Genomic DNA, 27736 nt, shown 5'->3' on the forward strand with positions numbered 1-27736 from the left:
GTTCCTATTTCCCTGCAGCTATGTGGAGAGAGCTTCAAGGGGTTGGTTTGTTTTGGTTTTGTATTGTTTTGATATCAGATGTTTGGGCTTGATGCAAGGATGATCGGGCCCTGTTCCATGGAAGTTAAGCCATGTTATTTTCATTACTTTGCTCTGCCCTAAAACCTGTGGAACTCTGTGTACTTAGCATATTTTCCCAGTAGGTTGTGTGAACTCAGAAGTTAATATTCATGTTTTCGTCTTAGTCAAAAGTGCGCCTCTCTATGCAGGGATTTTGCTTAGTGCCTTGCTGCAGGTGACGTACACAAAAGCAAGATACTAGGTCGCTTTTCTTCTCTTTACAGTGGGGCTGCGACCTCCAAACAGAACATGAGAAGTACTTGGTGAAGCACTGCGGTGAGGTTCCTGTATTTGTGATTAACTACCCCTATGACCTCAAACCTTTCTACATGCGGGACAATGAAGATGGACCTCAACAAACAGTGAGTCCACAGGTCACGCTTTTCATGGAGGTGTGTGTCTTAGTTTAAAAGTAAATAGAATCATTGAATGTCCCAAGTTGGAGGGCACTCATAAGGATCATCGAGTCCAGCTCAAAAATGTCTTTCTGCTGGGCCTCTAGTCTTGAAGGCCAAGGTAAGGCATGGCTAGCATATGGGTAATCCTGCCCAGTCTTCTTTCTCTTACAGAAGAAATCCCAGAGCAGGAGTAACAGGAGGAAAATACAGGAGATAGGTAGCATGAAGTTTTTGTTTAAATCCTTTAAGGCACATTTGCCATAGTTTTTCTTTTCCAGTTCTGTATTTGTACTGCTAGTTAAGTGCCTAGAATTGTATGGGTTCAGGAAGCCCATGATTCCCCAGTCATCCACATCTACCATGTAATCCTCAAATAGCAGATGGACACTAGAAATAAATGCTTTTTCCACAAGTCTTTTGCTTTGATTTTTCCAATTAAACCGCGACCAGTCTGAATCAGTGCTTCTATTAAAAGAGTGACTTCTGCTGCCATGTGCTGCCCTTGCTTCACTTGCTTTAATTTTCATATCTGTTGAGCTGTGCAAATGTAACCCTACAGAACAAAACAGGGAAGAAAATAAACCCAAACTTAACAGCATGGATGATAACGCTGTTCCTAATGCACTTCAATACTGCCTGCTGTATTTCTGCTATAGACTGTATGGCCTAACTTATGTTAGTTTTCTCTTTTTTCAGGTAGCAGCTGTTGATCTTCTAGTACCAGGAATAGGGGAGTTGTGTGGAGGCAGCTTGAGAGAGGAGCGACTGCCCTTCCTGGAATCACGCTTACAGAGGTATGGAAAACCTGCAGGTGCCAGGAGACCAGCCTGGTCACAAGTGTGTTCAGGCAGCCCTCAGCAGTAGACTGGAAGGGCAAATGTTTGTTTTTTGTCTTTTGATACATCTATTTATCTGAGTAAGCGATTGCTGACCAGTGAAGGAGGTCCTGTGCTTCTGCTGTAGGCATATGAGGTGCCACTCTGCTTCAGCTCACTGCAGAAGAGGGGAGGGCAGCAGCCTTAGCTCTGTGGGGACTGTCTGAGACAGATTCTCTTCAAGGCTCTTCATGCTTGTGCTCTTCCTTCACAGCTTTTGTGTCTGAGAGTTGATTGTGAAGGTGAAAGTTGTGTGACCAGAGCTTTTGTTACCATGTTGTGCAACTGAGGAAGCAAAGCTGGGAAGATCTGCTTAGCTATGGTAGGGTTGACTTCAGTGTATTTCATAGAATACTGTTCTTTGCTTAGAGTTTTATGGAATGCTTCATTGGAAAGGGCTGAGCCTTGTACTGAAGTCATATGGGCTCTTTGGCAGTCCTTCCCTACTGTGTTTTTCTGACTCATGAGGCTTAGAGTAATTTTAGGCTAAATTCAGTGTCAGAATATCAAAGCTGTTACTTCGTTAACAATAATTGACTTTAGAGACGGGGTAAATCTCCATATAATTACTCCCTGGATCCGGTCTGAATTTTCAAAATAACTTTTCATAACTCATCTGAGTCCATTTTTACTATTTGTACACTTGTTACAAAGCAGTTGTGGAGGAGAATTAATCCCAGAGTAACGTAATTTGTACACTGGGAATGAATTTATCACTTAAATCAGCCAATTGGTCACGGAGATGTATCTAAATCAGTGGAGAAATGCAAAATCCATTTCAGCATAATGAAAAAAGATAGGGCAATTAAAATCACGACAAGATTGGTTCACAGTTTGTGGTGTAGGATGGTGTCACACCCTGGAAGGCCTCACTGTGCTTGCTGTTACTCTCACTGTGAACTCTCCAGATGGAACCATGCTTCTGCTGAAGCAAAGCGCACTTGAAATTTCTATCCATAGAATCCAGAGTTCACAGCCTTCCAGGTGTGGTGCTGGAGGAGGGATCTCTGTAAAGGTCACAGCCAGACTTTTTTTGTTCAACAGGAAGGTCACAGGAAGTGTTTTGAGCTACGAATGTTGTATCTTCAGTGACCTCAGACTATAGCTCTGCACTTAAGATGAACTGGACAAATAACACCACGTGTTTCTCTGTTTTGAGCGCTCAGGATCTGATCTGCTGAACCAAAATATTTTGTTAATGCCTTTAAATTCTACTTCCTGCAACCCCAGCACAACCCAGAGAGATATAACTGGATTCTTGTCTCCTTATGCACATTCCTTACAGTAAATCTAAAAGTTCTGGTCAAGGACTGCTGCGGTGCACTGGAGATCAGAGAAATGGTCTCATTTTGCCTACAAATGTTTTTGTTTATGTTGAGAGAAATGGGAAGAAAAAAATCAACTTTGTTCTGTTTCTGTTAGGTTTGAAGAAGGGTGGAGAATCTACTGGTGGCAATGAGGAAGAGATGTCTTTAGTAAATTGCTTTACATAAGCTACTTTTATTTAATAGTTGAACACGTTATTAAATGCGTGGCCATTTAGTGGTTTTGTGAACTAAGAAGCCACACATATGGGGAGATTTTCCCTCATTTCATAAATGAGATTGCTGTGTGTTGTTAGTTTAATATTTGGGCCTATTTTGAAAGAAGGTTTCCCTGATTTCCATGGAATTAAGAAGAATTTACACAAGTCTTTGCATGGAGCTGTGTGTTTACAAAACAAAATTTGTATTTTAAGAAGCGTGTTTGAGATTCTCTACCAAGTGCCAGAGCTGACAGCTACTGATCATGTCTTCCCCTTATTCCCTGCCTTTCCTTTTTCAGCTCAGTTTAGTCCTGAGACCCTCCCTTTCCTCATAACATTGTTTTCCAGGCAAGGGCTGCTTGTGCTGATCTGTGTTTTTTTATTTATGAGTTTTTTTTCTTCTTGTTCCACAGATTAGGACTCACAGATGCCTACCAGTGGTAAGACTGTTTCTTATTTTGCAAGCTCTATTTCTTTTCCTGAGGTTCTTTAAACAACTGTTTCATTTTTTCATGCTGTTCTTGAGGGGGACATTTCTTGGCCCAGTTACATGGCCATCACTGCCAGTCTCAATGGAACAGCCAGTTCATTTCAACAGAGTTAATCTAGTGCCACTTACTTTATCTTCCCAATTTGTCCATGGACAGCACAGGTCATTCCTTTCAGGACTGCATGAAGTGGATTAATTTACAACTCATCAGCGATACTAAGTCATCAAATTGTGTTCCAAATTGAATAGATTCTGGCCACCATCACATGAGATAAACAGGTTGCAGAACCACAAGCAATTTGTGACCTTTAACAGCTCTGTGAATGACTCCCTTTGCAATTGACAGAGCAACTGGGTTGAAAAATCTTCCCTAACAAAGCTATTGAAGCAATTAAAACTGTCCTGCTAAGAAGACAGAACAACCTTTGAATTAACAATTTAGCCCATTAAAATGACAAGACTTTAGTGCTCCTCTTGACAAGTGTTTCTTGGTGCGTGCTTTGTCAAAGCTACTGAGAGGTTGATGGTGCAGAGAATTTTATATTTAGAAGAGCGTATTCAAATGCTCTTTAGTATTTGGATTGGCCATTAGGGAGGCTGCCTTGAAAAATGCAGTAGTAATGCAGGATTCTTACACTCTTCTCGAGTATGAATTCACTTTGAAACAGCCGAGTGCCTGGCAGTCCTTTACATGATCCATTCGCAAACAAGGTGAATGAAATGTCTTCCTTTATTATTTGCATTTATGGGTCAGAATGCACTGTGTCACCTCATCTAACCCAGAGCAGAGGGTCACAATTTCTTTCTGTAATTTCTCTGAGCCTGTGGTTTCTGTTTATAGGAAATATTTGTAGACAGGCATACAGTCTAAAAATATATTATTTAAAAATAATTAATTGTCTGTGTTCCTGCTGCTGGTAGGAAGCTGTAAAAGTGCCCTGTGTATGTTATAGACCAAGCAGCCTGTGTAAGGGAGTAACAGTCGAGCTGAACCCTTTTAGCCTACTGTATTTAGTTGTCCCTTTGAAGCTTATGTGAAATACTCAGAGGAATCCCAGTATCCCATGTGGTACTTGCAGTGGTTGTTTTTTGTCCTAACTGAGCAGCACCTGATATTCTAAGTGAGCATGGTCAGCAATTCTTACACACATAAATAATTAAACATTGGGTCTTCTGGAGAGGAAAGGCTCAGTGACCAAGGCTGATCAGGTGTATGGTTAGGTGTTGTGATATAGCCTTAGGAAGTCTGTTGCTCATAGCAGGGAGCCTTCCAGCATTGCTAAAATAGCTCAGCCCTGCCTTATGCCCCGAGAGACATTGTCCATCACCCATTTTCAGTTTCATGTAATATGTAGCTTCCTGTAATCTCATTTGGGAGACCCTTCCCTTTCTCCTCCATTCCACCAACAGTGATGCAGTTTCTCATAGGAGACTGAAACTGGTTTCACCCCCTGCCATAACAGGGTTTGATGTACTAGGAAGGTTTGGATTATCCCAGATTGGAATATCCCAGATTACTTCTGGAATCTAGTCCAGATTCTGCCAGTAAAGAAGTAGGTGGGTTGCCAGCATCCTTCTCAAAGGAGGTGGCAGGAGAGACTGAAATTAATCTCCTCCATTTTAATGATTGAATTTAGGCTCTAAAGTTGGCATACAAACTCTTTGGAGAACAGCTGAGTCATTTCTTTTGAAGTATATTTGCTAACTTTTGTATGGACGGCTATATAAGATGTAGTTCCTTTTGAAATCCCTTAGATAATGCCATATCTCTGCTTCTAATTGTTTTCTTCTCCCCCTAAGCATGAGGATGTTTTGGGGCACACTATTTCTGGAATGGCTTGAAGAGTTACTTACAGAGGAAGCATTGGTCAAAGAGGCAACCAACTACATGTAGATAAAGGAATATGGCCAGTCTTCTTCAGTTCAGTACAGTTTTCTTGTTGTGTAGGTTTCTTTCCATAAATAGTAAGAGGTGGGGAAATACTTGGCTTGGCTTTGGAGTAATTTTATCTTATTTTCACACTCCTTCCTTTGAATTGCAGACAGAATTCAGTGCAGTAGATGCTGATTTTGGCTAGACTGAGAGAGATCTATGAAATTGAGGTGGGAAAATCAGGAGATTAGAGTTTACTCTGGGAAGTCACTTGCTGCTTTTGTGCCTCTTTCCTGCTATTCTCTGCCAGTGGTGGCTGCTAGCTCCGGAGGACAGAGACTGTGAATTCAGTGACCATGGGTTATTGAATACATTGTGTTACGAATGGACTGTAAATCCAGCTCATATCAGTGGTTTCCACTGACCCCTCTGAATGCCTTCTTTTGTGGATTACCAAAACACTGTAGCAAAGCAGACTTTGCATGATATCAAAGATAGCATTTTACCCAGCATCAGAACCTAGAATTGTAGAGCTGTTTGAGTTGGAAGGGACCTTTAAAGGTCATCTAGACCAACTCCCCTGCAGAGAACATGGACACCTACAGCTCAGTCAGTTTCCATAGAGCCTGTTACAGACTAGCCTTGAGCGTTTCCAGGGATGGGGCATTCACCACATCTTTGGGCAACTAATTCCAGTGCCTCATTAGTGGTACTTGCATGTTTATTTCCTGAAACATTCAATGAAAAAGATTCTTCATATGCTAACTCATTTCACTGCTAGTTTTTGTTGCCCATGTTTTTTTCCTTAGTGTATTTCTTTTCTTCCACTAAAATGTTCAACTCTGGGGACGACTGTGGCTTTGTTCTCCCTAGCCTTACTTTTGTCTGACTGGCAGCAGAGGCTTCAGTATTGCAAGGTGGTTGTATGAAAGATCAAGATTCTATTTGTTTTGAAAGGAGACTGAAAAGCATACGTTCTGCTTTACAAATGATCACTGAGAATGCACTGATCTTCGTAGTGCCTTGCCGTGCATCACAGGATTTTGTGTGACGGTGACAAAAGGATATAGGTGTTTAAAGGGATGAAAGGAAATGCTTTTCTGACTTGGCACGTAACAAGCTCATGGAATTCACTGCCAGGGGATGTTGTTGCAGTACATATTTCAGTAAGATTCAAATCTCAGAACTACCAGTCCTCCGAGTCCAGAACGTGAACAATGAAGATAGCAGGGGTCATGGAAACCTACTTCCCCTATTGGAATAATGTTACACATTCCCTCAGTTGCCAATGGAGGTCTCAGCCATCCCCTTAAGTACAAGCTGCTGGGAGAAGTAGCTAGATTAGTTTGTGAGTGTTTTCTGAGGTGAGAAACATACAACACGTGGAGGTTATTGAATGAAGAAAACCTCAGGAAACATTTTCCAGCCTAAAGGGATCCTTCTGTTAATCTGCAGGCAGTTATTCATTCTTTCATCTGAGAAGAACAGAAAATTTCTCAGTTCCTTCACTTTTTTTCTAAGCGCAGTCATCAGGAAGGATGCACAGGCTTGATCCTCAGCACATTTAATTCAATGGACTTTTTCTATTAACTTTAATGGGTTTTGTTTTGGTTCTTTTGCCAGAATGGCTTCTCGGAGTGCTCTGAGATCTATAGATGAAAGCCCTGGATAAGCAAGGGTAGAATTTATTATTATTGTTCATCTGGAAGGAGCGCAGTTATTTAATCTTTATGATGAATTCATAAAGTGTGTTGCCACCAAAAGGGAATGAAGGTACTAGGCACAGCTGTCTTTGCACAGGCTGAGATGTGCTCACTGACATCACCTGCAATATTTGTGCTGTTCCTTCAATTCCTAGTTGCTGCTAGAGTTGCCACCAACTGGTTTTCCAGTTCTTCTTAGAACTGCTGAGTTGGTACAGGTTGACCTGGCATGGGCAGCACCCATATCACCCACATCCCTCTGATTTAGGAGGCCCTTTATATTTTACAAGTCACCACCCTCAGCATTAGATTTGCTTGTCATCTCGTTTGCAAAGCTGCTAAGCAGGGTTTCCTGGTGGCAGTTCCCAGTATGTAGAGGAAACTCAGTGCCAGGAAGAGGTAAGAAGTTCTGCTTTTGATTTTACTTCTTAGGCAGTGGAGTGGAGGAAGAAAAGCTCTTGAGGGGGGGAAAAAAAGAATAAACCCAAAGCTGTTGTAATGAGTGGCTTCCCAGATTTCAACTATTGTTAATGAACTGCAAGAAGAAAAGTGATATTCTATGGTACAAAAGGCATACTGTCAAACTGTGTGAACAAGTATATAATTCAAGATGTGTTTATATGTATTGATATTTAGATGCACATATATATATTTAAGCATCATTCTGTATTTGTATTGAAGTGTAGTTGCTTTTTGTAAACTGAGCTGATGAAACACTCCTACATCAGGATGATAAGCATGTAGTAGATGTGCAGTCACGCAGTCCCTTCGCAGTGCATTCATACATAACAACTTTGTAGCCTCATAAGGCTCAAAAGCAGCCCCATGAAAGAGCAGACCCACTGAGCTGATTTTCACTCCTATGAAAGCATAACTTGGTGACAGTGTATAGCTGTAAGCATAGATCTTGCATGTCACATCAGATGGAATCAGGAGGAGAAAGGGGGAACTGAGCCATCTTAATGTTATAGACACCCACATAGTTGGAATGGCTGCTTCCAAACTAGGGGGCTGGCTTTTCTGTGCACAGCAGGTACTGCTCTCCAAACTGCAATGACTTGTTGCAGATTTCACTTTTGGAGAAGATATGCACAGGGTTTTTTTGCTGACTTGCTGTGGGAGTGAATAAATCAGACTGTTATTTGGGGGGGGGCAGAAGGTGACAAAAAGTCATTACAATTACCCAAACTCAGAAGGAATCTTCAGCAGACATGAAGATGTATTTGAGCCAAGAAATTGGCTTCTTAAGGAATTACTGGAAATGAAACGACTTGGCCTATTGAAAAGATGACTGGACAAAAGATGAATATTTATTGTAGGGCAGATTTCAGCCTGGCAAGAGCTGAACAAACCCAAGGAGGGGACTCGTGACAGTGGAAAAGTTTTGTGCTGCTGTAGGAACCTGGGTTTGTGCCTCTATTAGGGATATAGTTAAGAACTTAGGTGCTCTCAGTACAAGTAGAGCTATGATGTTAATGCTGTTCTTTGTACCCAAATGAGTTCTTGCTCCTAAACAAAACAGGCTGTAGCATATTGGCAAGGCACAGCTCTGCTGGTTTACATTTGCACCTGAGGCTTCTTGCTCATACAGTTCTGCCCGTCAGGGAGCTCCACCCCTTCATGCCCCTCTTCAATGCTGGCTGCGTTGGCAGGAATCCACAATGTTTAGGGTCAAAGGGAAGTAATTAAGATGGAAAGCAAAGCGCTAGATAAAAAGCTGTCTCTAATTACATCAGCATAAATGTGCTGCAAAATGTAACTGTCTGTTTAAATTACAGGTACCTAGACCTGCGAAAATTTGGCTCTGTTCCTCATGGAGGCTTCGGGATGGGGTTTGAACGCTACCTGCAGTACATCCTGGGTGTTGACAATATCAAAGATGTTATTCCTTTCCCCAGGTTTCCTCACTCCTGTCTGCTGTAGCTCAGCAGTGTGTAAACTGCCGGTGTGACCGTGTGTATATAATATTAGCATATGACTGAGTGCGTTTTAGAGGAAAATGGAGTGAAGTTTTGTACCGGTCAAACTCTCAGTAAATTGAATACTGCCTTATTGAAAGTAATATATGTTCTTGTGAGATAATGGAAGCACGCTTGCAGTTAATTTGATAGCAGTACATGTCTTTGGTGCATTTCGGGAGCATTAATAAATCCCATTTAACCAAAGAGTTAAGATTCCCATGAGCACAAACGATGGGAGTCCTGAGTATGTATTGTTGGGAGGTAGTGGGGGTTTGATGTGAAATATTAATAAGGAGGTGTGACCTGAAATGGACTGAGAGCCGGGGCTGCTGTGAGGCTTTAGTAGGCTTTAATTAAATGCCTGGACAGTGCTTTGAAGGTTGGGTATTGTAAAATTGCAGTATTGTCACTGCTGTGATGTATTTGCTCTTACGAAATGATAGCTGTATAAAGCGTGGCTCTCCCCACCCTAACTTAAAAGCAAATATTGTTTACATTGGAAAAAAATCAGCCAAACCTAGCAAGGAGAAATGTCATCCTGGAACTGCTGGAGTGAATTAGGTGAATGATGTTTGATTTTGTGAATCACCAATAAAGATGTATACTGGGTTGTTTTGTAACTCTTCACGGTTCCTTATATTGTTATGAAACCATGGCACTCGGCATCGTAGCTTTTCCTCCGGTCTCTAATAGATGTTTCTTTCTGCATATACACAGATTAGTTACCCAACTTCTGCAGGAGATACCTGTTCTATGTGCCCAAGCAACCACATTTTCATGGCAGAAATGTTCAGTTACATCCATGTCTCTGAAGCCAACGTGCAGTTTTCTGGTGCTTGTTGTTGTTGCTTTGCTTTTTCCTGTTGTTGTTGGAAAAAATATAAATACATGATGGGTTCATCTGGCCCAAACAGTTCTGTGTGTATTTTGAAACAACCACCATCCACTGCCAGCCATTGCATGTGTATTAAGTAATTGCTTATCGCTGTAGGATCTGAACTCCATGCAGTCTTTAATGGGTTTGTGCTCTCAGCCTCCCTGCCAGGTAAAGAAATATTCATTTCTGTTTTGAAAACAGGATTAAGGGCAGATCAAGTGACTTGCCCAAGGCAATTGGAAACCAGTGGTTTATTTGGGACTTGAACTGAGGTTTTCCAGCATCCCTCTTCTAAATTATCACAATCCAACAAATTGTCATTTGCATAGTGCTTACTACGCTGGAGCCCAAGATGTCTGCAGTAAAAACAATTTATACAAAGAGAAAAAGCAAGGTAACAGCCTTATTGCTAATGAACCCCATGTAAATTGGCACATAGAACGTGAAGTGGCTGCAGAACAGCCCTGAAGACTTTTCTTTCCAAGTAAATGAAAGAGATTGGAAAATAGTGATCAAATAACATTGCACTGGTAGCGTTGCAGGCACGTTTTCTCTGTAGTAGGGCTCTATAATGCTGCACCTGGAGTATCTAGAAATACATGTTTATGTTATGTGGCACCTGCCACGTTTTGGTTTGGTTCATGGCTGGGGCTCTTACGTATCATGGTCATACACCACAAGGTCATTGCTTTGGGGTGCTTGATGCATGCGCTGGGACATCTGCATATCAAGATTGTTGTCATGTTTCTTTTTGGTTAGGCAGGTGTTGACTGCACACTTGTTGGTTTGTATTTCCTGGTACTGCTTTGGTTCACAGTATCATCATAGAATCCTTAGAGTTGTTAATTGTGGTTCCATGAATGGGTTCCAGCACCTACCTTTCCTTTGAAGCCACCACTTCCTACATAGGAAACCCAGCTATCTTCATGCATTTGAGCTATCTCCTCTTTTAATGAGTTCTCTTAAATGCCATTGCTGGAAGACTCATAGCAGAAAGATATAGAAAGAGTGAGACTGTCAATACCCATGTCCATACAATGTTCCTTAATACCATGCAATCAGCAAGCGTGCTCATTGAGATCTTTAGTCCTCAAGTCTGTCTCTGGTACAATAAATGAGTCTGAACCAAAAGCTCACATGCTGACAAGAAAGCAGAGGAGTGGTAAAACCACCTCCTGTCCACTCAGCATTTGTCCCCACAGCATCTGCAGGGTGGTGATGTTGATGTTGGCATCAGCAGGCTGTTGTCAGCAAGGAGGTGGGTGATCAGACTGCAAAATGCCAGGTCTGATGGGCAGGGTGGGGCTAACGAGCGACAGGTGAAAAACAAGGTGTAGAAAAGAAGACAATGGAAGGTGACAGCAAGTCAGAAGATGATGGAGGATGATTCACAAGTCAGGGCATGGATGGAAGGAGAGCTTTAAACAGGGTTGTGGGGTGGTTGTTAAGGCCTTACATGAGCTGACAGCTTGCAAGAACTGAAGACTGATACGATCCACCCTTCATTCTTTGTGTTGAAAGCGATTGTTGCAGGACAGATCAAGGTTGAACCTTTCACTCTGGTGGTAGGTAGGCATCCGAAGCAATGTCAGGTGGTTTTGTTTTCTGTTTTGTTTTCCTGGCTGTAGCCCTTGCAGAAAGGCAGAATTTGAAGGAAAGTGTAGCAAGAGTGACCTGTGGATGGCGATTCTTCTTGTGATTCCAGCTATGTGTCCAAGAGGAGCAGCTTCCCTGTTTGTGTTCATGTGCCTCTGTTTGATTCAAGGCTCTCGGTGAGTTGGCAGATCTGGAGGGCAGGGCTGACCTGGTAGGCACTGCCCTTGGGTCAAAAAGCTCATTGCAAAAGCTTCCCCAGTCCAGCAGAATGGGCAGGAGAGCTGGGGTTGTTCCCACCAGAAATAACCAGGTGAATGCTCAGACTGAAAAAGGAGGGAGAAAAAAGGGTTGTGCAGGCTTGGAAGCAGCCTATAACATGCATCATTTTGCCTAGAGGGGAAGACCTGCATGTGATGGCACTTTTTAGGCTTAAGACCCCAACAGGTGTTCTTGCAGGAAGCTTGTTAAATGGATAACCAGCAAGGGTGGGAGCCACTCGTGCCCTCAAGTCTGGCATTGTTCACCTCCAGTTATGTATAAATAACATTGGCTGATATTGCTAAGGAATGCAACGTGCTTTCTCTGGGATTTCCATGTGGAATGTCATGTATTTCCTTCGAGTCTTCTCTCCCAGAATGAAACAGCAGTTAATCAGGAGGATAGGGAAGGTCATTCCTCTTGGAGATGCAGGCAGGGAAACGGTGTTTTTTAGATTTAAGCCATTTCCTTGCTTCATCTTCACTTAGAATCTGCGCTCTGGCAAGAGTTGAAGCCAGATAAAAACTTCTTCAAACATAAAGCTGCTATTCTTTGCACACAGGAGCCATCTCTTAGCAGGACGTGCAGCGCAATAGCTCACACTGGGGTATTTTCAGTGCTATAAAGCAGTCAGCCCTCAAGGCCAGGTAACCATCACGGTCCATGCTAGCATCCTTTGGGTAAGTCTATTTTGACGTCCATCCCTGGGCCAAATGTTCAGTCAGCAGACTGGCACAGGGTTTCTAGCTGGCTTACCTGCATTGAAGCCCTCAGACACAAGGGAGAAACAGCAAGGTGCTCAGCTCAGCAGTCCTCTATCCAGTTTATTCGGTAGCAGCTCTAAATTATAGAGCATCCCTTGAGGAAATGCCAGGAGTTTGATGGGAAATGTAACAGACAGTTTTGTTTGCTGGGCTAATATTGATTGTTTTGGAAATAGCTTATAGTTGTGTTTTTCTTAAAGGGAAGAAGGGGACTAATTTGCCAAGAAACACTTTGGTCATTGTTCCCATTAAATGTGTGTATAGAGATAAATGAGACTTTGCTTGCTGAATGCAGTGCCGCTCATTAGTACTGTTGTTTCAGCCTCTGTCTCACGCTTAGGGGGAGATGGGTCCAAAGGAGAAGTAACATTTTGTATAAAGATTGTCCAAATCCCAGTTTCCTCAGATCTAAGCAAAGCTACGGAAGCCATTAAAATGGTGGTCTCGGGGGTGAATTTATTGTTTTATCATATAGTTTGTTGCAGAGCCGTGACCTTCGGAAGGATTGTAAAGTTTTATTTTATGATCCTGCTGGTAAAGAGACGTATATAATTTACTGTATGAGATCTTACAGGCTTGGCTAACAAGAAGTTTGACCCAGAGTTCAAAGAAATTATGGCTCCCATTGTTTTATGGCTGCAGTGAAATGTGTGATTATCTGTCCTACAGCTGCGTCTCAATGTCTGCTGCATAAGGTGTTGCGCAAAGATGCTTTCACGTAAAAGGCAGCACCAGGCGAAGCTGTGTGGCCATTTAAAAGACAAATAGCAGAAATTGTGGGCTCAGTTATGGGTGAAATGTGGGTGAAACGACTCGAGAATCCTTGTTGCTGGTAGTGCTGACACTGTTTTACTGCGGAAAGCTGAGGCACGGAGCAGTGAAGCAGCTTGCCCGAGGTTATGGAAGGTAGATGGCAGAACCATGGGCCACAATCCTTGCTCATTACCTCCCTGTGAGAATTCCCTCCACCTTTGGGTGCACCCACACCAGAACGTTTGCAGTCGATCTGGTTTCAAATGCATTTTTAGCATTTCTAAGATCCCAGACCTCGCTTCAGTGATTTTTATCTATCCCTATGTGTCCCCAGGCCTTTCAGATCTGGCAATACAAATTTCACAGCGCTGCTGTTTATTTTTATTACTCTTGCAACTGATTTTATTTTATTATTTTTTTTGTTGTTCCTGAATGATTTGGAGGCAGCCAACGGGGTGTATTTTTAATTTTCTCTGCTAAGCTTTTTGCTTTGCACCAAGAGCCGTATATATATCTCACTGCCTTCAGCAGCTTCATGGACTGATACTTCGATGTAATAATGTATTATTCTGTAACAGGAGAGGCCTGGATTCTCAGAAGCAACCAACCAGGGGGCTCACAGGCAAAGAATACACAAATGGCTCAGAAAGAATCTCGGTGTGTTCTGGGAGGTGGCCTTGACAAACGTTGCACATATTTCTCTATTGGATTGTTCTGTCCTATCTGTCTTTCAAGAAGTTCCAGCTTTCCAGCCACATGGGAAAATAGTTGTATTTCATGGTCTCGGTGGCTCTATCGTAGTTCTATGGTGTCTTTCTTCCCAGAGTATTTTGAGCATTAATTCAGTGCTACCAAGGGGAAATGGTTTTAAACTGAGACAGGGGAGGTTTAGGTTAGAGATTAGGAGGAAGTTTTTCACCCAGAGGGTGATGACAAGCTGGAACAGGTTGCCCAAGTTGGTTGTGGATGCCCCATCCCTGCAGGCATTCAAGGCCAGGCTGGATGTGGCTCTGGGCAGCCTGGTCTGCTGGTTGGCAACTCTGCACGTAGCAGGGGAGTTGAAACTAGATGAGCATTGTTGTCCTTTTCAACCCAGGGCATTCTATGATTCTATGCTTGTAACCCTTTGAACACCTCAGGCTCTAGGAGGTTCTGGCATTGCTTTAACTCCTGAGTTCTTGCCAGGCTGGAGGCTCAGGGCAGTAAAACACTTCCAAAAGCTATCAGCATTAATAATCGTTTATGGTGATTTTTAGGCAGTAGAGGGATCAAGTATTTAACAAATTTCATATTAACAAATATGAACTCAAAGGGTGCTTTGCCTTGCAGGTGATGCCTTACCATCGCCGTCTCCTTGGAGCACATGTACTGTTTTTAGCACCGATTGAGATCTGGTGCCATCTGTAACAGTGCTGGTATGGAGAATGGAAGAAAGTTTGTGCTCAGTCCTTTGAGACAGAACATTACGAAGTGCTCATTTCCCATATCATTAGAAACTCCAAATAGCCATCTGGCCATAACCAGAGATGCACATGCCTGCATCCACAGCTTAACAGCATTCAGCTGTGAGGGTGGCCTCTCTATAGCATTTGAGACTGGGAGCTGGAGATCTTCCTTTGCCACGGATCTTGGAGACTTCTCTTTGCACTTTGGCCTTTTTACAGTTCATTTGCAATTCAAAACTAACTGTCTTTTAAGAGGTCTCTATCTTACATTTATTTTCCATTTCAGCCAGGGATATAATGTGGTTCCTATCCTTCCAAACAGCCTAAAATGCTGTGAAACCACAAGATCACATCACTTCCATGCATTGATGCTGTGATAATTTTCACTGTTCAGAAAGTGCTGTATTTCAGTCTCCCATCTGCCTGGCCTTAGCAGTAGTCAGGGTGAAATCACTAGGCCTTAAGTATAAGGGGGTCATTAGAACAGAGCATAGGATGCCCTGTCCTTGGAAACATTCAAGGTCAGGCTTGACAGGGCTCTGAACACCTGATGGAGCTGTGGCTGTCCCTGTGCACTGCTGGGGAGTTGGACCAGATGGCATTTAAAGGTCCCTTCCAACTTAATCCTATGGTGATTCTATGAGTCTGCAGAACTTGACCTAAAAGATGATGAGAACAGCTTTTCATGTGCTACCTGAGTAAGTTAATACCAGATAGGGTTGGAGGGACTTTATGCTGCTGGCTTCATTATGTTTACCACATGCCTCTCACCTGTAGTAGATCTGTCCTTAAGTGATGGCCTTAAATTACACCAGGGGAGGTTCAGGTTAGATACTAGGAAAAAAATGTTCTCTAAAAGAGTGGTTGAGCATTGAAAGAGGCCGCCCAGGGAGCTGGTAGGGTTGCTCTTCCTGAAGGTATTCAGGAAACATGGATGTGTGCACTGAGGGATGTGGTCAGTGGGGATGAGCTTGGAGTTGGACTTTGGGATCTTGATGGTCTTTTTGAACCTCTGTGCTTCTGTCTCCATCTGCCCCAGATGCAGGAATTCTGTTATTCCTTTTTCTTGGCTGGTGATGTGCAGCCAAACATGAGACCTGAGGGACTCCTTCCTCATCCCTCCCGCTCGTGATCTCAGTTTCCCCATCTGTACAATACCATTTATACACCTCAATGCACGTCCGCATCATAGATCTGTGCTCCCAGTATTTTTAGCTCTACAACTGTAAACAAACATAGAAATGCACTATAATAACTTACACTTTCTAGGAGAAGCCTGAACATAATATGACAGCAATGACTTCCTTCTCCTAATAGAATTTTTAGTTCATTATCTCGACCACGCAGCGCACGCCCGTATCCTCAAGGGGTGTCATTGGAGCAGCAGTGGGGGGAAGGCATCTGTTTTTATTCTGGCTTCTGTTCTGACCAGCAAATATAATGGCACATGACCGCTGAGCCGACAGTAATCCAGTTACAAAAGTCTTCAGAGTTACTGCACAGACCGAATTAAACTTGATTACATCCAATTATCCTGAAAAGCCAGACAACAGCTCGTAGCTTGGGGTGAAGTAACTTCTTGCGGGGAGGCCTTGCGGGGTGTCAGGAGGATAATTGCTCGTTTGCTCTACTGCAGAGCACCATCTGCTCTTGAAGTGATGCCTAAGGATGGGAGCGTGCACCAGGCAGGGGAGCCGGGCAAGATTTCTCCCTGCTAGTTTTATGATGATTTGTTTTATGGTTGCTTGCCCTGGGCCCAGCTGTGATCAGAGAGCCCCAATAGCATCAAATAGTGGCTGTTCCATACAGAGCTGGATCCAGGCAGCGTTTGCATGAGGAGCTCCGATCCATCCCAGAGGAAGGACCAAACATGAAGAGCATCAGTTGGATTTTGTCTCATTCAGCTTGCAGCAAAATTAGATGGAGTTTGGTGCAGAAAACAGGACTCGGTTTTAGTTTGAATCGTGGTTCCCAAATAAAAAACCTATTTAATAAGCTTTGAATGAAAGGACTGGAAGCATCCCCTGACTGCATCCAGACTCAGGCTCAGCATCCCACTGCTGCCTGGCTGCTGCTGCCTCCCCCTCCTGATGAGATGGGCTGGGTTTGGCCAAGCTCCCAGCAGAGAGGAGACCATGCAGGATCACAGCATCACAGTACGACCAATGGGCTGAGGCTGGAGGCATCTCTAGGTCCCAGCTCTGCCCCACAGGAGGAAAACCCAGAGCAGCCCCCAGCCCCTCTCTGGGTCCCAGTTTAATCCATTGTTTTCCCATCACTGCATTCTGAATGCTGCTGACCCTTAGATCATCTCCTTCCCTTTTTTGAGTCTCCAATGCCCCCACCTTTACCAGAGCACCGTAGTGAAGGTGCTCCAAGCTGTCTCATTATCTGATCGAAGCATTCTGCACTAATATTCCCCCTGTCTTGGAAAGCAGCTTGAGCTGCTGTCTATCACCGAAGGACAGAGCTGTCTCATGGCTTTCCTTCCATTGCTGGCTGTTCTGAGGGGGGGGGGAGGGGGGGGGTTGCTGTGCTCTTTTATGCAGGTTGGAAAGCTTCAAAAGGCTCTGCTTAAAAGTGATGTGTTTTTTTTTCTTCCTCTAACCTTGAAAATTTGGGATGCAATAAAGCCGCTTCCATCCAGCTCTGCAGCAGGAACTGTTTGGGGAAGATAAAGTCAGGTCGCATTGTGGACTTGCATCTCAAGAGGCCGAGCATCCGCTCTGAATCAAAAAGCAGGCGTGCACCAGCGTGCAGCACAGCAGATCCGTGATGCCTGTACCCTGCAGTGTGTGTGTAGGTTGGTATTAACCAACGTGTTGGGCATTTCTGAGGGCTTGGTGCCTGGCTGGGGTGAATAACCCAAAGCATTTAGCTTTGGGAATGCCTCACGTGTCCATCCTTCACCAACAGCCCGGCGCGGGGAGGGAAACTGAGTCAGAGCATCACAGCTCTGTGGAATCGAGTTGGAAGGGGACTTTAAAGGTCACCTGGTCCAGCTCCCCTGCCACCAGCAGGGACACCCGCAGCTCCATCAGATGCTCAGAGCCTGCAGCCTTCCCATCTGCCGGTAGGTGGCACGGCTCGGTTACACACATTTGGGGCCGTATTTCGAGCAGGGAAGCGCAGTGATTTTCAGGATTGAAACCACCGAGGTTCTCTTTTCAGTGCATCCCAACCTAGAGTTCAGCCTGGCTTGCAGGAACAGCTCGAAACTTAGGGACGTGGTTCTGTAGGCACTGGGTGGATGGTTGGATGAGACGATCTTCGAGGTGTTTTCCAACCTTAACAATTCTACCACATCAGGAATGCTGTTATGAGCTGCCAAAACAAAGCCACATGCATGGTCTTTAACTCCTCAGTGCATTAGGGTCGTAGCTGTACTCCTGGCCTTGTGCTGTAGGGCTGCATGCACCTCACTGTCTCACACCCAGTGCCTTGGGTTTACTTGCTGTTCCCACTCTGAGCACAAGCACGTTCACACAGTGTCTGTTGTGAGCACTCTTATGCTCAGAGCTTCTCTCTCACGTTCTTGCTGGCTGCGTGCTTGCAAGCACCAAAATCACATTTCCCATCCGAAAGTGGCAGCAATGTGAGTGCTGTGCTGGATGCTCTGGGTACAGGCAGAGCTGAAGGTGTCAAAGAATAATTCAGGGTCGTGTTTTGGAGACTGCTGAGGTATTATCTGGCCATACAACCGTGTCAGTCAATGGGATCTGCAGTAGGGGATGAAAAGAGAAAGGGCAATGCGTGGTCATGAACCAAAGACCGTGGAATAACTCATTGCAGTGATGGTAATTACAGAGTATTTCCTTAAACATCTCTGTCCCACACGGAGTGTTTCAGCTCTGCGTGGGGAAAGTTTGTTAACATAAAAATGCAGGCGGGGTTCTCGGTAACTGGTTTTAAAACTGACACCACTTTGCATCTGTGTCAGTAGGAGCAAATTCCTGACCTGTGAATCATTAACATCCAGAGTGGATGGAACAGCTTTGCGTGGTACCTGCCTGATAATGGGGACTTTCTGCTCTCCACTCACTCTTTGTAAACCCTCTGGCAAGTTGGCAGCCTGGGGGAGATCTTTCCAGCCAGCAGGATGCTGCTGTCCCTTTGAATGTGCCAGGTGCCTCTGGGTCATGCATTGACACATAGGGCAGAGCTGGGTAAGCAGTGCCCTCTCCGTCCTCCCTTGCTCCATCAGCCATCCCCGCTAGGGATGCACCTCTGATGTGCCCATAGCTGGCCCCTCTGCATCGCTTGCATAGGACCAAGCCCTTCTTTTAGGCAGCGAAAAGGTCAAAAAAATCTCTTTTTGTTGCCTTTTGCAGGGGAAAAGAAGCTTTGGAAATGATACATTCCTAACAAATACTATCCGTGTTCCTTCAGGGGTTGTTCCTCTCCTTTGTGTGTTGGCAGAGACGATAAACACCATACGGCTTCACTGCTGTCCCTGTCTCAAAGAGAGGTGGCATAGCTGCTTCCCAGAGGCACTGTGAGCTGCAAGCATGGCTTGCAGGTGCTGCAAAATCCCCTCTCCATCAGCCATATGCCTTACAGCCTTAAGTATTGCAGCCCTAAGCACTGCAGCCCGATGATGCCTTGCAGCCCTAAGCATTGCAGCCCTACACCTTGTAGCCTTAAGCATCACAGCCTTGCACCCTGCAGCCCTACAACTTGCATCCCTAGGCACTGCAGCCCTGCACCTTGCAGCCCTAAGCATTTCAGCCCTAAGCACTGCAAAACTGCACTTTGCAGCCTTAAGCACTGCAGCCTTAAGCATTGCAGCCTTAAGCATTGCAACCCTACACGTTACACGCAGCACCCAACCTATGCAGAGTTGTTATTGCACCAGATACAGCACAGCCACACAAAGAGAAACCGTCCCTGCCCATGAAGAAACAGAAGGACAGGAAAATGGAGGCAGGGAGTGAATGTGCCCAAGCAGGTTTGGGGCAGAGCTGTCACACAGCCTTGGAAATCTGTCCTCAACGAGCAAACCTGAGTTGTATTATCCTAAAAGCACCAACAGCAGCGTGAGCGTGTTGTGCTAGGAGAGCTCTGGAGAACTTTGATGGAGGATTTGGGGTTTAAGGATGAAGCGAAGGGAGGGTTGGAGCCTAATGCTGCTCTTGGGAAGGAGGCTGATGTTATTGCAGCCTGAGCCGGGGAGGGGATCAGGCTGTAAATGCGCAGCGTTCCCAGATCTGGGAGATGATAGCTAATCTCAGCCAGGCCATAATACCCTGTAACACAACACCCAGCTCGTCTGCGGGAGACTCCAATCCCCTTTTCAGTGGGTACTGCTCCATTATTTAAAAATCAATAATAAAATATGAAGCTTTTATCGATTCCCCTCAATTATTTTTCTTTCCCCTCCTCCAGGAGGGTTTTGCTCTAGCCATGCCGTTGGCTTCTGTTGTTGTATTTTTTACCCAGCCTCTTTGTTTTCCCTGTGGCACCTCCATTGCATGCAGTGGGGCAGGAGCATTGGTGGGGTGCAAAGGACCTTTGCCATAGGGAGAGGGGGAAGGGGCATGGAGCAAGCCCTTTGCAAACGGTAATGGGGAGATTTTGGTTGGATGCGAGGAGGTAATTCTTTGCTATGAGGGCTGCGGGTGCCCCTGTCCCAAGGTTGGATGGGGCTTTTTGGCACCTGCTGTATGGGAGGCATCCTTGCTTATGGAAGGGTTGGGGCCGGGTGGACTTCAGGGTCCCAAAACAACATGATTCTGTTATTCTATGATTTAGGATTAAGCCAGCAAAGCAGGCGCTCACCCACTGCACAGTGGATCAAGTCCTATAGAAACGGGCCAGGTCCACAGCCTGGGTACAAGGGGGGGGGGGGGGTCAGTGGGGTGGGCACAGCACTGCGTGGTCCGGGCTCCGCACGCCGGGAGCCGGCGGGTTTTGTATCTTTAAAGCGGGAGGGAGGCGTGGTGAGCCGGGGCCGGGGCCGGTTTCCTGCTTACACGCTCACAGCCGCCGCTGGAAGCGGGCGAGCGGCGGGGGGAGGCGGTGCTCGGCCCCCCCACCCCGGTCCCTCCCTGCTTCTCTCATCCCCTCCCTCCTTCCCTCCCTCCCTCCTTCCCCTGCTCCGGCCCTGCCCGCTCCCTGCCGGCTCCCTCCTCCCCGGGCCGGCGCTGTGGGCGCTGAGCGCCCCGGGAGGCAGCGCCCGGTTCTCGGTTCTCGTCTCCCGGTTCCATCAAGATGAGCGGAGGAGGAGAGGTGGTGTGTTCGGGCTGGCTCCGAAAGTCGCCGCCGGAGAAGAAGTTGAGACGATACGTGAGTGAGGATACGGGGATGGAGATACGGGAATGAGGGTATGGGGGTAGGAATGAGGGTCGGGACGGGGACGGGGATGGAGACGGGAGCTCCGCACCCAACAGCCGCTGCACCTGCTGCTCGCTGTTGGCTCCGTGCCCCCCCCCGCCCGCTCCCATCGGAACCACCCCGGGTTGCGGGGACAGCGCTGAGCGCCGGGTCCCTCCATTGGGCGCTGTTTGGCACGGCCCGCTCGGCACAGCCGTGCTGCCTTTGGGGTACCTTTGTCCCCAAGGGTAAAGGTGAAGCATCTCCGCTTCCCTCCTCGAGCCCCATAACGGTCGCTTTTCCACCCCCCCCCTTGCCCCTCCCCGCCCGCGATTCCTCGGTATCCCGCAATGTTCCGACGCTTTGAAGATCGCCCCGGTAGCGCTCGGATCGCCCTTTGTGCCATTAGCGGCAGAGATCAAAACATGTTGAGGAAGTTGTAAAAGAGGGTCCGAATGCCGCCTCTGTCACATTTCCCCGCTGCTCGTTGAAAGAAATAACTGTTCTTTGAGCCCTCCTCTGCCTGATGGGCTCCGTGCTGGGCTGGAGGAGTTGCCACCCTATGACTCGGCACATCCCTCACCCCGGTGCCGGCATCAGCTCGTGAGGATGTGCCTGGTTGGGCACTACTCTCTTTCCTGGGGATATTCATCCTCCCCCCGTGGATGCTTTCTCTCCATGGGAACCTCCATCCTTCGGTCTCGTCTCTCTTTCCCATGGGTGTGTTTTTGGGATCCACCTGCCTGGTGTCGAGCGATGGAGGCATTGCTGTGTACCCTTCAAAGGGAGCTGGATTATTAGTCCCATTCTACAAGCTAACGTAAGGTTGGAGAAGTATCCCGTTTGTGATTTGGTGTTACCAGCCTCACCCAGAGCAGAGGCAGCCTGTCAGACATCAGCGGTGCTGTCAGCCTCCCCCAGAACAGGAGCAGCCCTATCGGTGGTGCTGCATCTCCTTGCATTGGACCCTTTGCTGTCCTTTCCCTGTGCCCCTTCAAGGAGTGGGGATGGAGCAGGGAAGGAATCCAACCCCAAATGTACTGAGGTGCAGATGGCTGTTTATGTGGGAAGCATCCAAAGCCTAATTGCGTGTGCAGGCATTTCTGGGAGATGGACGGGATGACTTTGTGCACGCTAAACTGTGGAGGGATGCTTTTAGCTTAATGGAGCAAAGCACCTTCCTCCCTCAGAAATCAACTAATTGCTGATCCTGAGTCACCGGTGGCCTTAACTCATCAAACATCATTAGCTCCTCGGCGTCCGCCCTCTGAAAGGGTGCTCACACCGCCGGCTGAATATCCAGCCTGTGCTCCAGCATTCCAGCATAAATCTGCTCAACGCCACGCACCACGAGGGTGTGACGCGCTAATTACCGACGTGCATAAGGAGCGCTTTTCATCCAGATACACCCCAAAGTGCTTTGCAAGCCACCTATGTTTCCAAAACATCCTTATTTCCCCCCTCCTCCCCATGCTCCCCGGAGGAAGCGCGGTCGTGGCGGGATGCGCCCATCCATCCCACGCAGCCATGCGGGGCAGGAAGCGGCGCAGGGCAGATGGAGCTCGGGGGGATTGCTGGGCACCGACTTCCCCTCGAGTCACTCCGGTTGCTGTTGGCTTCCTGCTTTGTGGGTTGGGTCTGGGGACGTTTGTCACCCATTCTGCTCCATCCCTTTGGCAGCCCTGCCTACGGTGGGGGGTTGGAGCCACGTTGATCTTTCAGGTCCTTTCCAAGCCAAGCCGTTCTGTAATTCTGCAATCCCTTTTGCTTTTTACGGTGGTAGTATTAATATCATCCAATAGTGGTTGGATGTGTTGATCAAATGGTTCTTTCCAAGAGTGGCTGTGATTGTGAAGCTGACGGCACTGCTCCCGTGCAACCTACAACAAAAACACACGGTCGGACTTTGATTTTCCACGCACAAAAAACCCTCACGGTGGCTTTTGTACAGATTACCAAGGAAGGATTCGCCTCTTCTCTTGGTTTATATTCTGCTTTGCGACCTCAAAGGAGGAATCTCAAGCTGCAGGATGCTGCTAATTGGGTTTGAAGTTCCTGCTCTGCCTGTATTGACACAGGGAAGAAAGATGATGGATTTATTTTCTTTTTGACAAGCGCTTTCCAGCCGTGCGTGTCTGCCCATGGGTGTGTTGCTGAAAGTGCCCTTGGAAGGGCTGTGCTGCGTAAGCCGGGCTTTGTTTGGGTTTTACTTTTCAAGGAGATCTTTGGCAAGAGGGGAGGATGCTCAGTTTTCTTAATAGTATCCATCCAGAGCCTGTGGGGCAGGGAGCCCTTCTCTATACCTGATCCGCACAGCCTTCATCTGTAGTTACGGTCTCGCTTTAGTGGGTTGTGTGTGGGAAATAATGGGGTCAGGAGTTTCTCTTCCGTGACGTGATGTTCAGCAGATCAAACGATGACTGTTTCAACTGTGCCTTTATTGCCTTGTAATTGGGGCGTGTGTGGTCTCAGAGCCTTGGTCCATTGGTCTGTGATCTTGGATAAGACCCATAGATGTTACTAGAGGAAAACCAGGCAAACACTTGAAGATCAAAAGCACTGGAGGCACCAAAGTACCAATACCTCAGCTCTGCTTGGGATGCCAAGCTCCATCACTGGTTGGCTTGAGTATTTTTCAAGGCAAACACTTCAGTACCTTCTCCCCTTGTGACTTTCACGCGTGGAAAGGTCTCCTCATGTTCAGCCACAAAGGACAAAGCCATCCTTTAGCTCTGGCTCCTCCTTAAAACACCCATGCAATAAATAAACAAATAAATAAACATGTATATGTGTATATCTATGTGTGCATGTGCATATATACATATACATATATATATACACACACACACAAAATCCAGCCCCTAACCAAATGCCTTGCCTTTCGTTATGTGATCGATTCACTGCTGCCTGTTGTCTCCCAGCCCCACTTGGGTTTGGGGGCTCAGTTCTCTTTTATTCAGAGTCGGGTTTGGGGTGGGCTCTCATAGAAAGGCAATGCAGAAATTAACTGCTGTCATCGTTGAGGAGCTGGGAGCTTCCTGTCGTTAAGTCAGCGCTCTTTGCCTGCGCATTTATGTACCATGCAGGCATCTCTGTCTGGCTGAGATGTGCAGCTACAATTCTGCTGCAAACAAAACCTTTATTCCGTGTGCTGGTTTTACAGTCTTTTAATGCTTTTCTTGTTCTCCCGCTGTTTTAACGGAGGGGATTGTTTTGCTTGGTGCAGCAGTGGACATCTTCACATCAAACAGGAGCAGTTTGCTCAAGGTCGTAGAACCATAGGATCATAGGAACTGTAAGGGACCTTTAAAGGCCACCTGGTCCAGCTCCCCTGCACTGAACAGGGGCACTCACAGCTCCATCAGGTGCTCAGAGCCCATCCAGCCCGACCTTGGGTGTCTCCAGGGATGGGAACCACCACCTCTCTGTGCTCTCTGTGCCAGCGCCTCACCAAGCATACTGTATAAACTCTTCCTTATACCCAGCCATCTGAAGGTCATCTGAAGGCTTGCTGTTTCTCCTGTGCGGTGGGAAGAGCTTAAGGGATGCAGTGCTAACTCAGGATGCTCCCCTCTGCCGAAAAGAGAAAACAGTTGCAGAATCCCCTTAGAAAAGCACAAAAAAATGAGCAAAAACCTAGAAAGCTTGTAAAGGCTAAAGGAAATGAAGTTGTTTAGTCTGGGGATGAGAGGAGAAATAACAGTCCTTGAGCATGTCAAAGGTAGCTGCAAAGGGGAAGGGAGTAAACTGTTGTCTGAAGCCAGCAATGGGAGGCCAAGAAGTGCTGAGCTCAAGCTGCAGCGAGGGAAATAGCGTTAGGGAAAAAAAATTCCTATGCTTTGCCTGTGAGGGGTGGAACAGATGGTTTGGGATGGGCTCAGAGTCTCCGTCGGTGGAAGGAAGATTCAAAGAGCAGGTTGTCCGAGCAGTGCCTCGGGAGTGCCTGTTGTGAGGCAGTGGAATAAATCTGACCGATTCTCCAAGTCCTTTCCAGTGCTGATTTGGGTGAGTTTAAGGTTTTCGAACCTGAATTCAGGAAGAACAAGAAGGAGGCTTTACTGGCACATGTGGGGTCAGGTGGGAGTGAGGAAAGAGGGCAGTGGGCATGGAACAGGCTGCCCAATGCAGTGGGCACGGCCCTGAGCTGATGGAGCTCAGGGAGCATTGGGACACCGCTCTCAGACACCGGGTTTGGGTTTGGGTGGTGCTGTGTGGATCCAGGAGTTGAACCTGTTGATCCCTGTGGGTCCCTTCCAACTCAGGATATGGCACGGTTCTGTGAATCCAGCTGTCAAGCTGCCTTGCTGCACCCTGCTCCTCCCATGTAATCTACAACCTTGATTCAAAAGGGCCATCAGACGGTTTGGCTATTGTCATCAGCCCCATGATTCAGAGGAGGAATGAGCACTTACTCTTACCAGAGAAGGGTTTGCAGGTCAGAGGGTGCGTTCCCCTTGCCAGGACAGCACCACCTCTCTTGTGCAACACTGCACAAGGATCACGCTCCCTCTCTCTTGTTTCTCTGCAGCATCATTACTGATGAGTCAAAACACACAGCCCTTTCCTTGCAGCCTTCTCTTGGGGCCACTTTCCTTGGGAGCAGGTCTGCAGCACCTCCCGGGGTCAGTGTGATGGTGGTTTGTTCTCACTGTGACACTCTTTGTAGTGATCATCTGGACGGTTGGACTGAATGACTTAAAGGTCTTTCCCAGCCTGCGTGATTCTGTGATTCTTCACCTCCAACCTCCACCTACTGGAAGGGTAGATCAGGGGATGGTGGAACCAAACTCTTCTTGGATGTGGCAGAAGGCAAAGCAGAGGGCAACTGCAACAAACTGCCTCTTCCCTAATGAGGTGGACAGTGATAGGACAAGGGGGAATTGTTTTAAACTGAGACAGGGGAGGTTTAGGTTAGAGATTAGGAGGAAGTTTTTCACACAGAGGGTAGTGTTAAAGTGGAACAGGTTGCCCAGGGAGGTTGTGGATGCCCCATCCCTGCAGGCATTCAAGGCCAGGCTGGATGTGGCTCTGGGCAACCTGGTCTGGTGGTTGGCAACCCTGCACATAGCAGAAGGTTGAAACTGGATGAGCACTGTGGTCCTTTTCAACCCAGGCCATTCTATGATTCTACAATACATGCTGTGCTAAGACAGCTCCTCTGCTACTGGGCCTCCCAACTGTTTTGATCAGGGTGAGCTCAAAGACATGCCCAAGGGGGTGAGGTATTTGTGTTGTGAATGTTGTGCTTCATCTCTCCTTTGTGACCACATTGTGACTTCAGAGCTGGCCAATGGTCCTGGCCAAGTCCACAGTAGAAATGAGAGATCAATAGTGGCAAAACACAGGTTGGGCTTAAGGACCACAAACAGTACTTGAAGAAAGTGTTGTGGGAAGCTTGCTTCATTTCCCTTTGGAAGAGAGCAAAAGTGATACTCAGACCTTTTTTTTTCCTCTTTTTCTTTTGGAGAATGTTAGATGCAAGAGATGATGTAATAGTGTTTACCAGACCAAAGCACGTAATTTATAGTAGTGACTCAAAGGCAGAGCAAATATTATTTATTTGGATTACAGTAGCAGCTGAGGAAACCAGAATTTGGACTCAAAGCACTTGGCGTTGGCCTCAAGCCAGCGATGTGCTCTTGTGACCAAAAAGGCCAATGTTATGCTGGGGTACATTAGAAGAGCATGGCCAGCAGGTTGAAGGAGGTGATCCGCCTTCTCTGCTCTGCCCTGCTGAGGCCACATCTGGAGTAGTGTGTCCAGTTCTGGGCTACTTGGTTCAAAAAGTTAGGGAGATGCTGGAGAGAGTCCAGCGGAAGGCCACAAAGATGACTGAGGGTCTGGAGTATTTCCCTTGTGATGAAAGGATGAGAAATCTGGTACAGTTAGCTTGGAGGAGACTGAGAGGGAATCTTATCAATGCTTATTAGATACCTAAAGGGCAGAAGTCAAGTGGATGGGGCCAGGCTCTTTTCAGTGATGCCCAGCAACCCCTGTGACTCTATGATTCTGTGCTGGGTGTTCAATGAGGCCATGTCGGCCGGGAAGGTTTAGTCAGATGGAGAACCCAAGGCACAGAGCAAGTTGGTGGTCTGACTGCACTTGTGCTCAGGGCCATCTCAGCTGGGAACCAGTCATGACTTAGAATAATTAGAATTTAGAGCCATTAAGATTGAAAAAGATCACCAAGATCGTCTAGTCCAACTGTCAATCCACACCCACTATGCACACTGACCACGTTCCTCAGTGCCACATCTCTATGGTTCTTGAACACCTTCAGGGATGCGGATGGATGATGGATGGTGGATGATGGATGCCAACTCCACCACCTCCCTGGCAGCCTGTGCCAATGCACTGCCACTCCTTCAGAGAAGAAATCTGTCCTAATATCCAACCTGAATCTCCCCTGATGCAACTTAAGGCTGTTAGTTCTCATCACTATTACCTGGGAGAACAGGCAGACCCCCATCTCGCTATACCTTCCCTTCAGGTAGTTCATCCCATCTAGTTGAGTCAGGACTTCCCAAGGACTTGTTCCCCTGCTGTAATGCTGAGATGTGCAGCTTACCAATGGCTACGCATCCTATAATTCAGTTTAAATAAGAGTAGCTTGGAGAAGAAAAATCTCTCATCTTGATTGCATGCCGGCTGATCTCTGGGCATCACCACTGCTCCTTTCACGGCAATGCAAAGGGGAGCAGGGAAAGCTTTGGGATTTCACTTGGCTTTTCCACTTTCATCCATTCCAAGAAGTCTTTGCTGTTAGAAATGAACTACTTACAGTGC

The 27736-nt window shown here is 46.5% G+C and overlaps 2 protein-coding genes across 4 annotated transcripts in view; both read left to right on the forward strand.

Annotated features, from left to right (window-relative positions):
- The window catches only part of NARS2 (asparaginyl-tRNA synthetase 2, mitochondrial), a 52542-nt gene extending 42717 nt beyond the window's left edge, over positions 1-9825 (forward strand). The window contains exons 11-14 of one of the 2 annotated variants that reach the window (XM_072326969.1): positions 345-494; positions 1215-1312; positions 3332-3358; positions 8763-9825. In XM_072326969.1, the coding sequence (XP_072183070.1) occupies positions 345-494; positions 1215-1312; positions 3332-3358; positions 8763-8907 (420 nt within the window). In that variant the 3' untranslated portion in view covers positions 8908-9825. The remainder of the gene's footprint in view (positions 1-344; positions 495-1214; positions 1313-3331; positions 3359-8762) is intronic. The other variant, XM_072326970.1, reaches the window with a different exon arrangement.
- Positions 9826-20697: 10872 nt separating this feature from the next.
- The window catches only part of GAB2 (GRB2 associated binding protein 2), an 84396-nt gene continuing 77357 nt past the window's right edge, over positions 20698-27736 (forward strand). For both annotated transcript variants that reach the window (XR_011902642.1, XM_072326968.1), the window contains exon 1: positions 20698-20923. Coding sequence is in view for 1 of the 2 variants with exons in the window: in XM_072326968.1 (XP_072183069.1) it covers positions 20849-20923 (75 nt within the window). In the remaining variant the exon portion in view is untranslated. The remainder of the gene's footprint in view (positions 20924-27736) is intronic.

The sequence above is a fragment of the Excalfactoria chinensis genome, chromosome 1 (genome assembly GCF_039878825.1).
Source record: "Excalfactoria chinensis isolate bCotChi1 chromosome 1, bCotChi1.hap2, whole genome shotgun sequence".
In the NCBI taxonomy this organism is placed as follows: Eukaryota; Metazoa; Chordata; class Aves; order Galliformes; family Phasianidae; genus Excalfactoria; species Excalfactoria chinensis.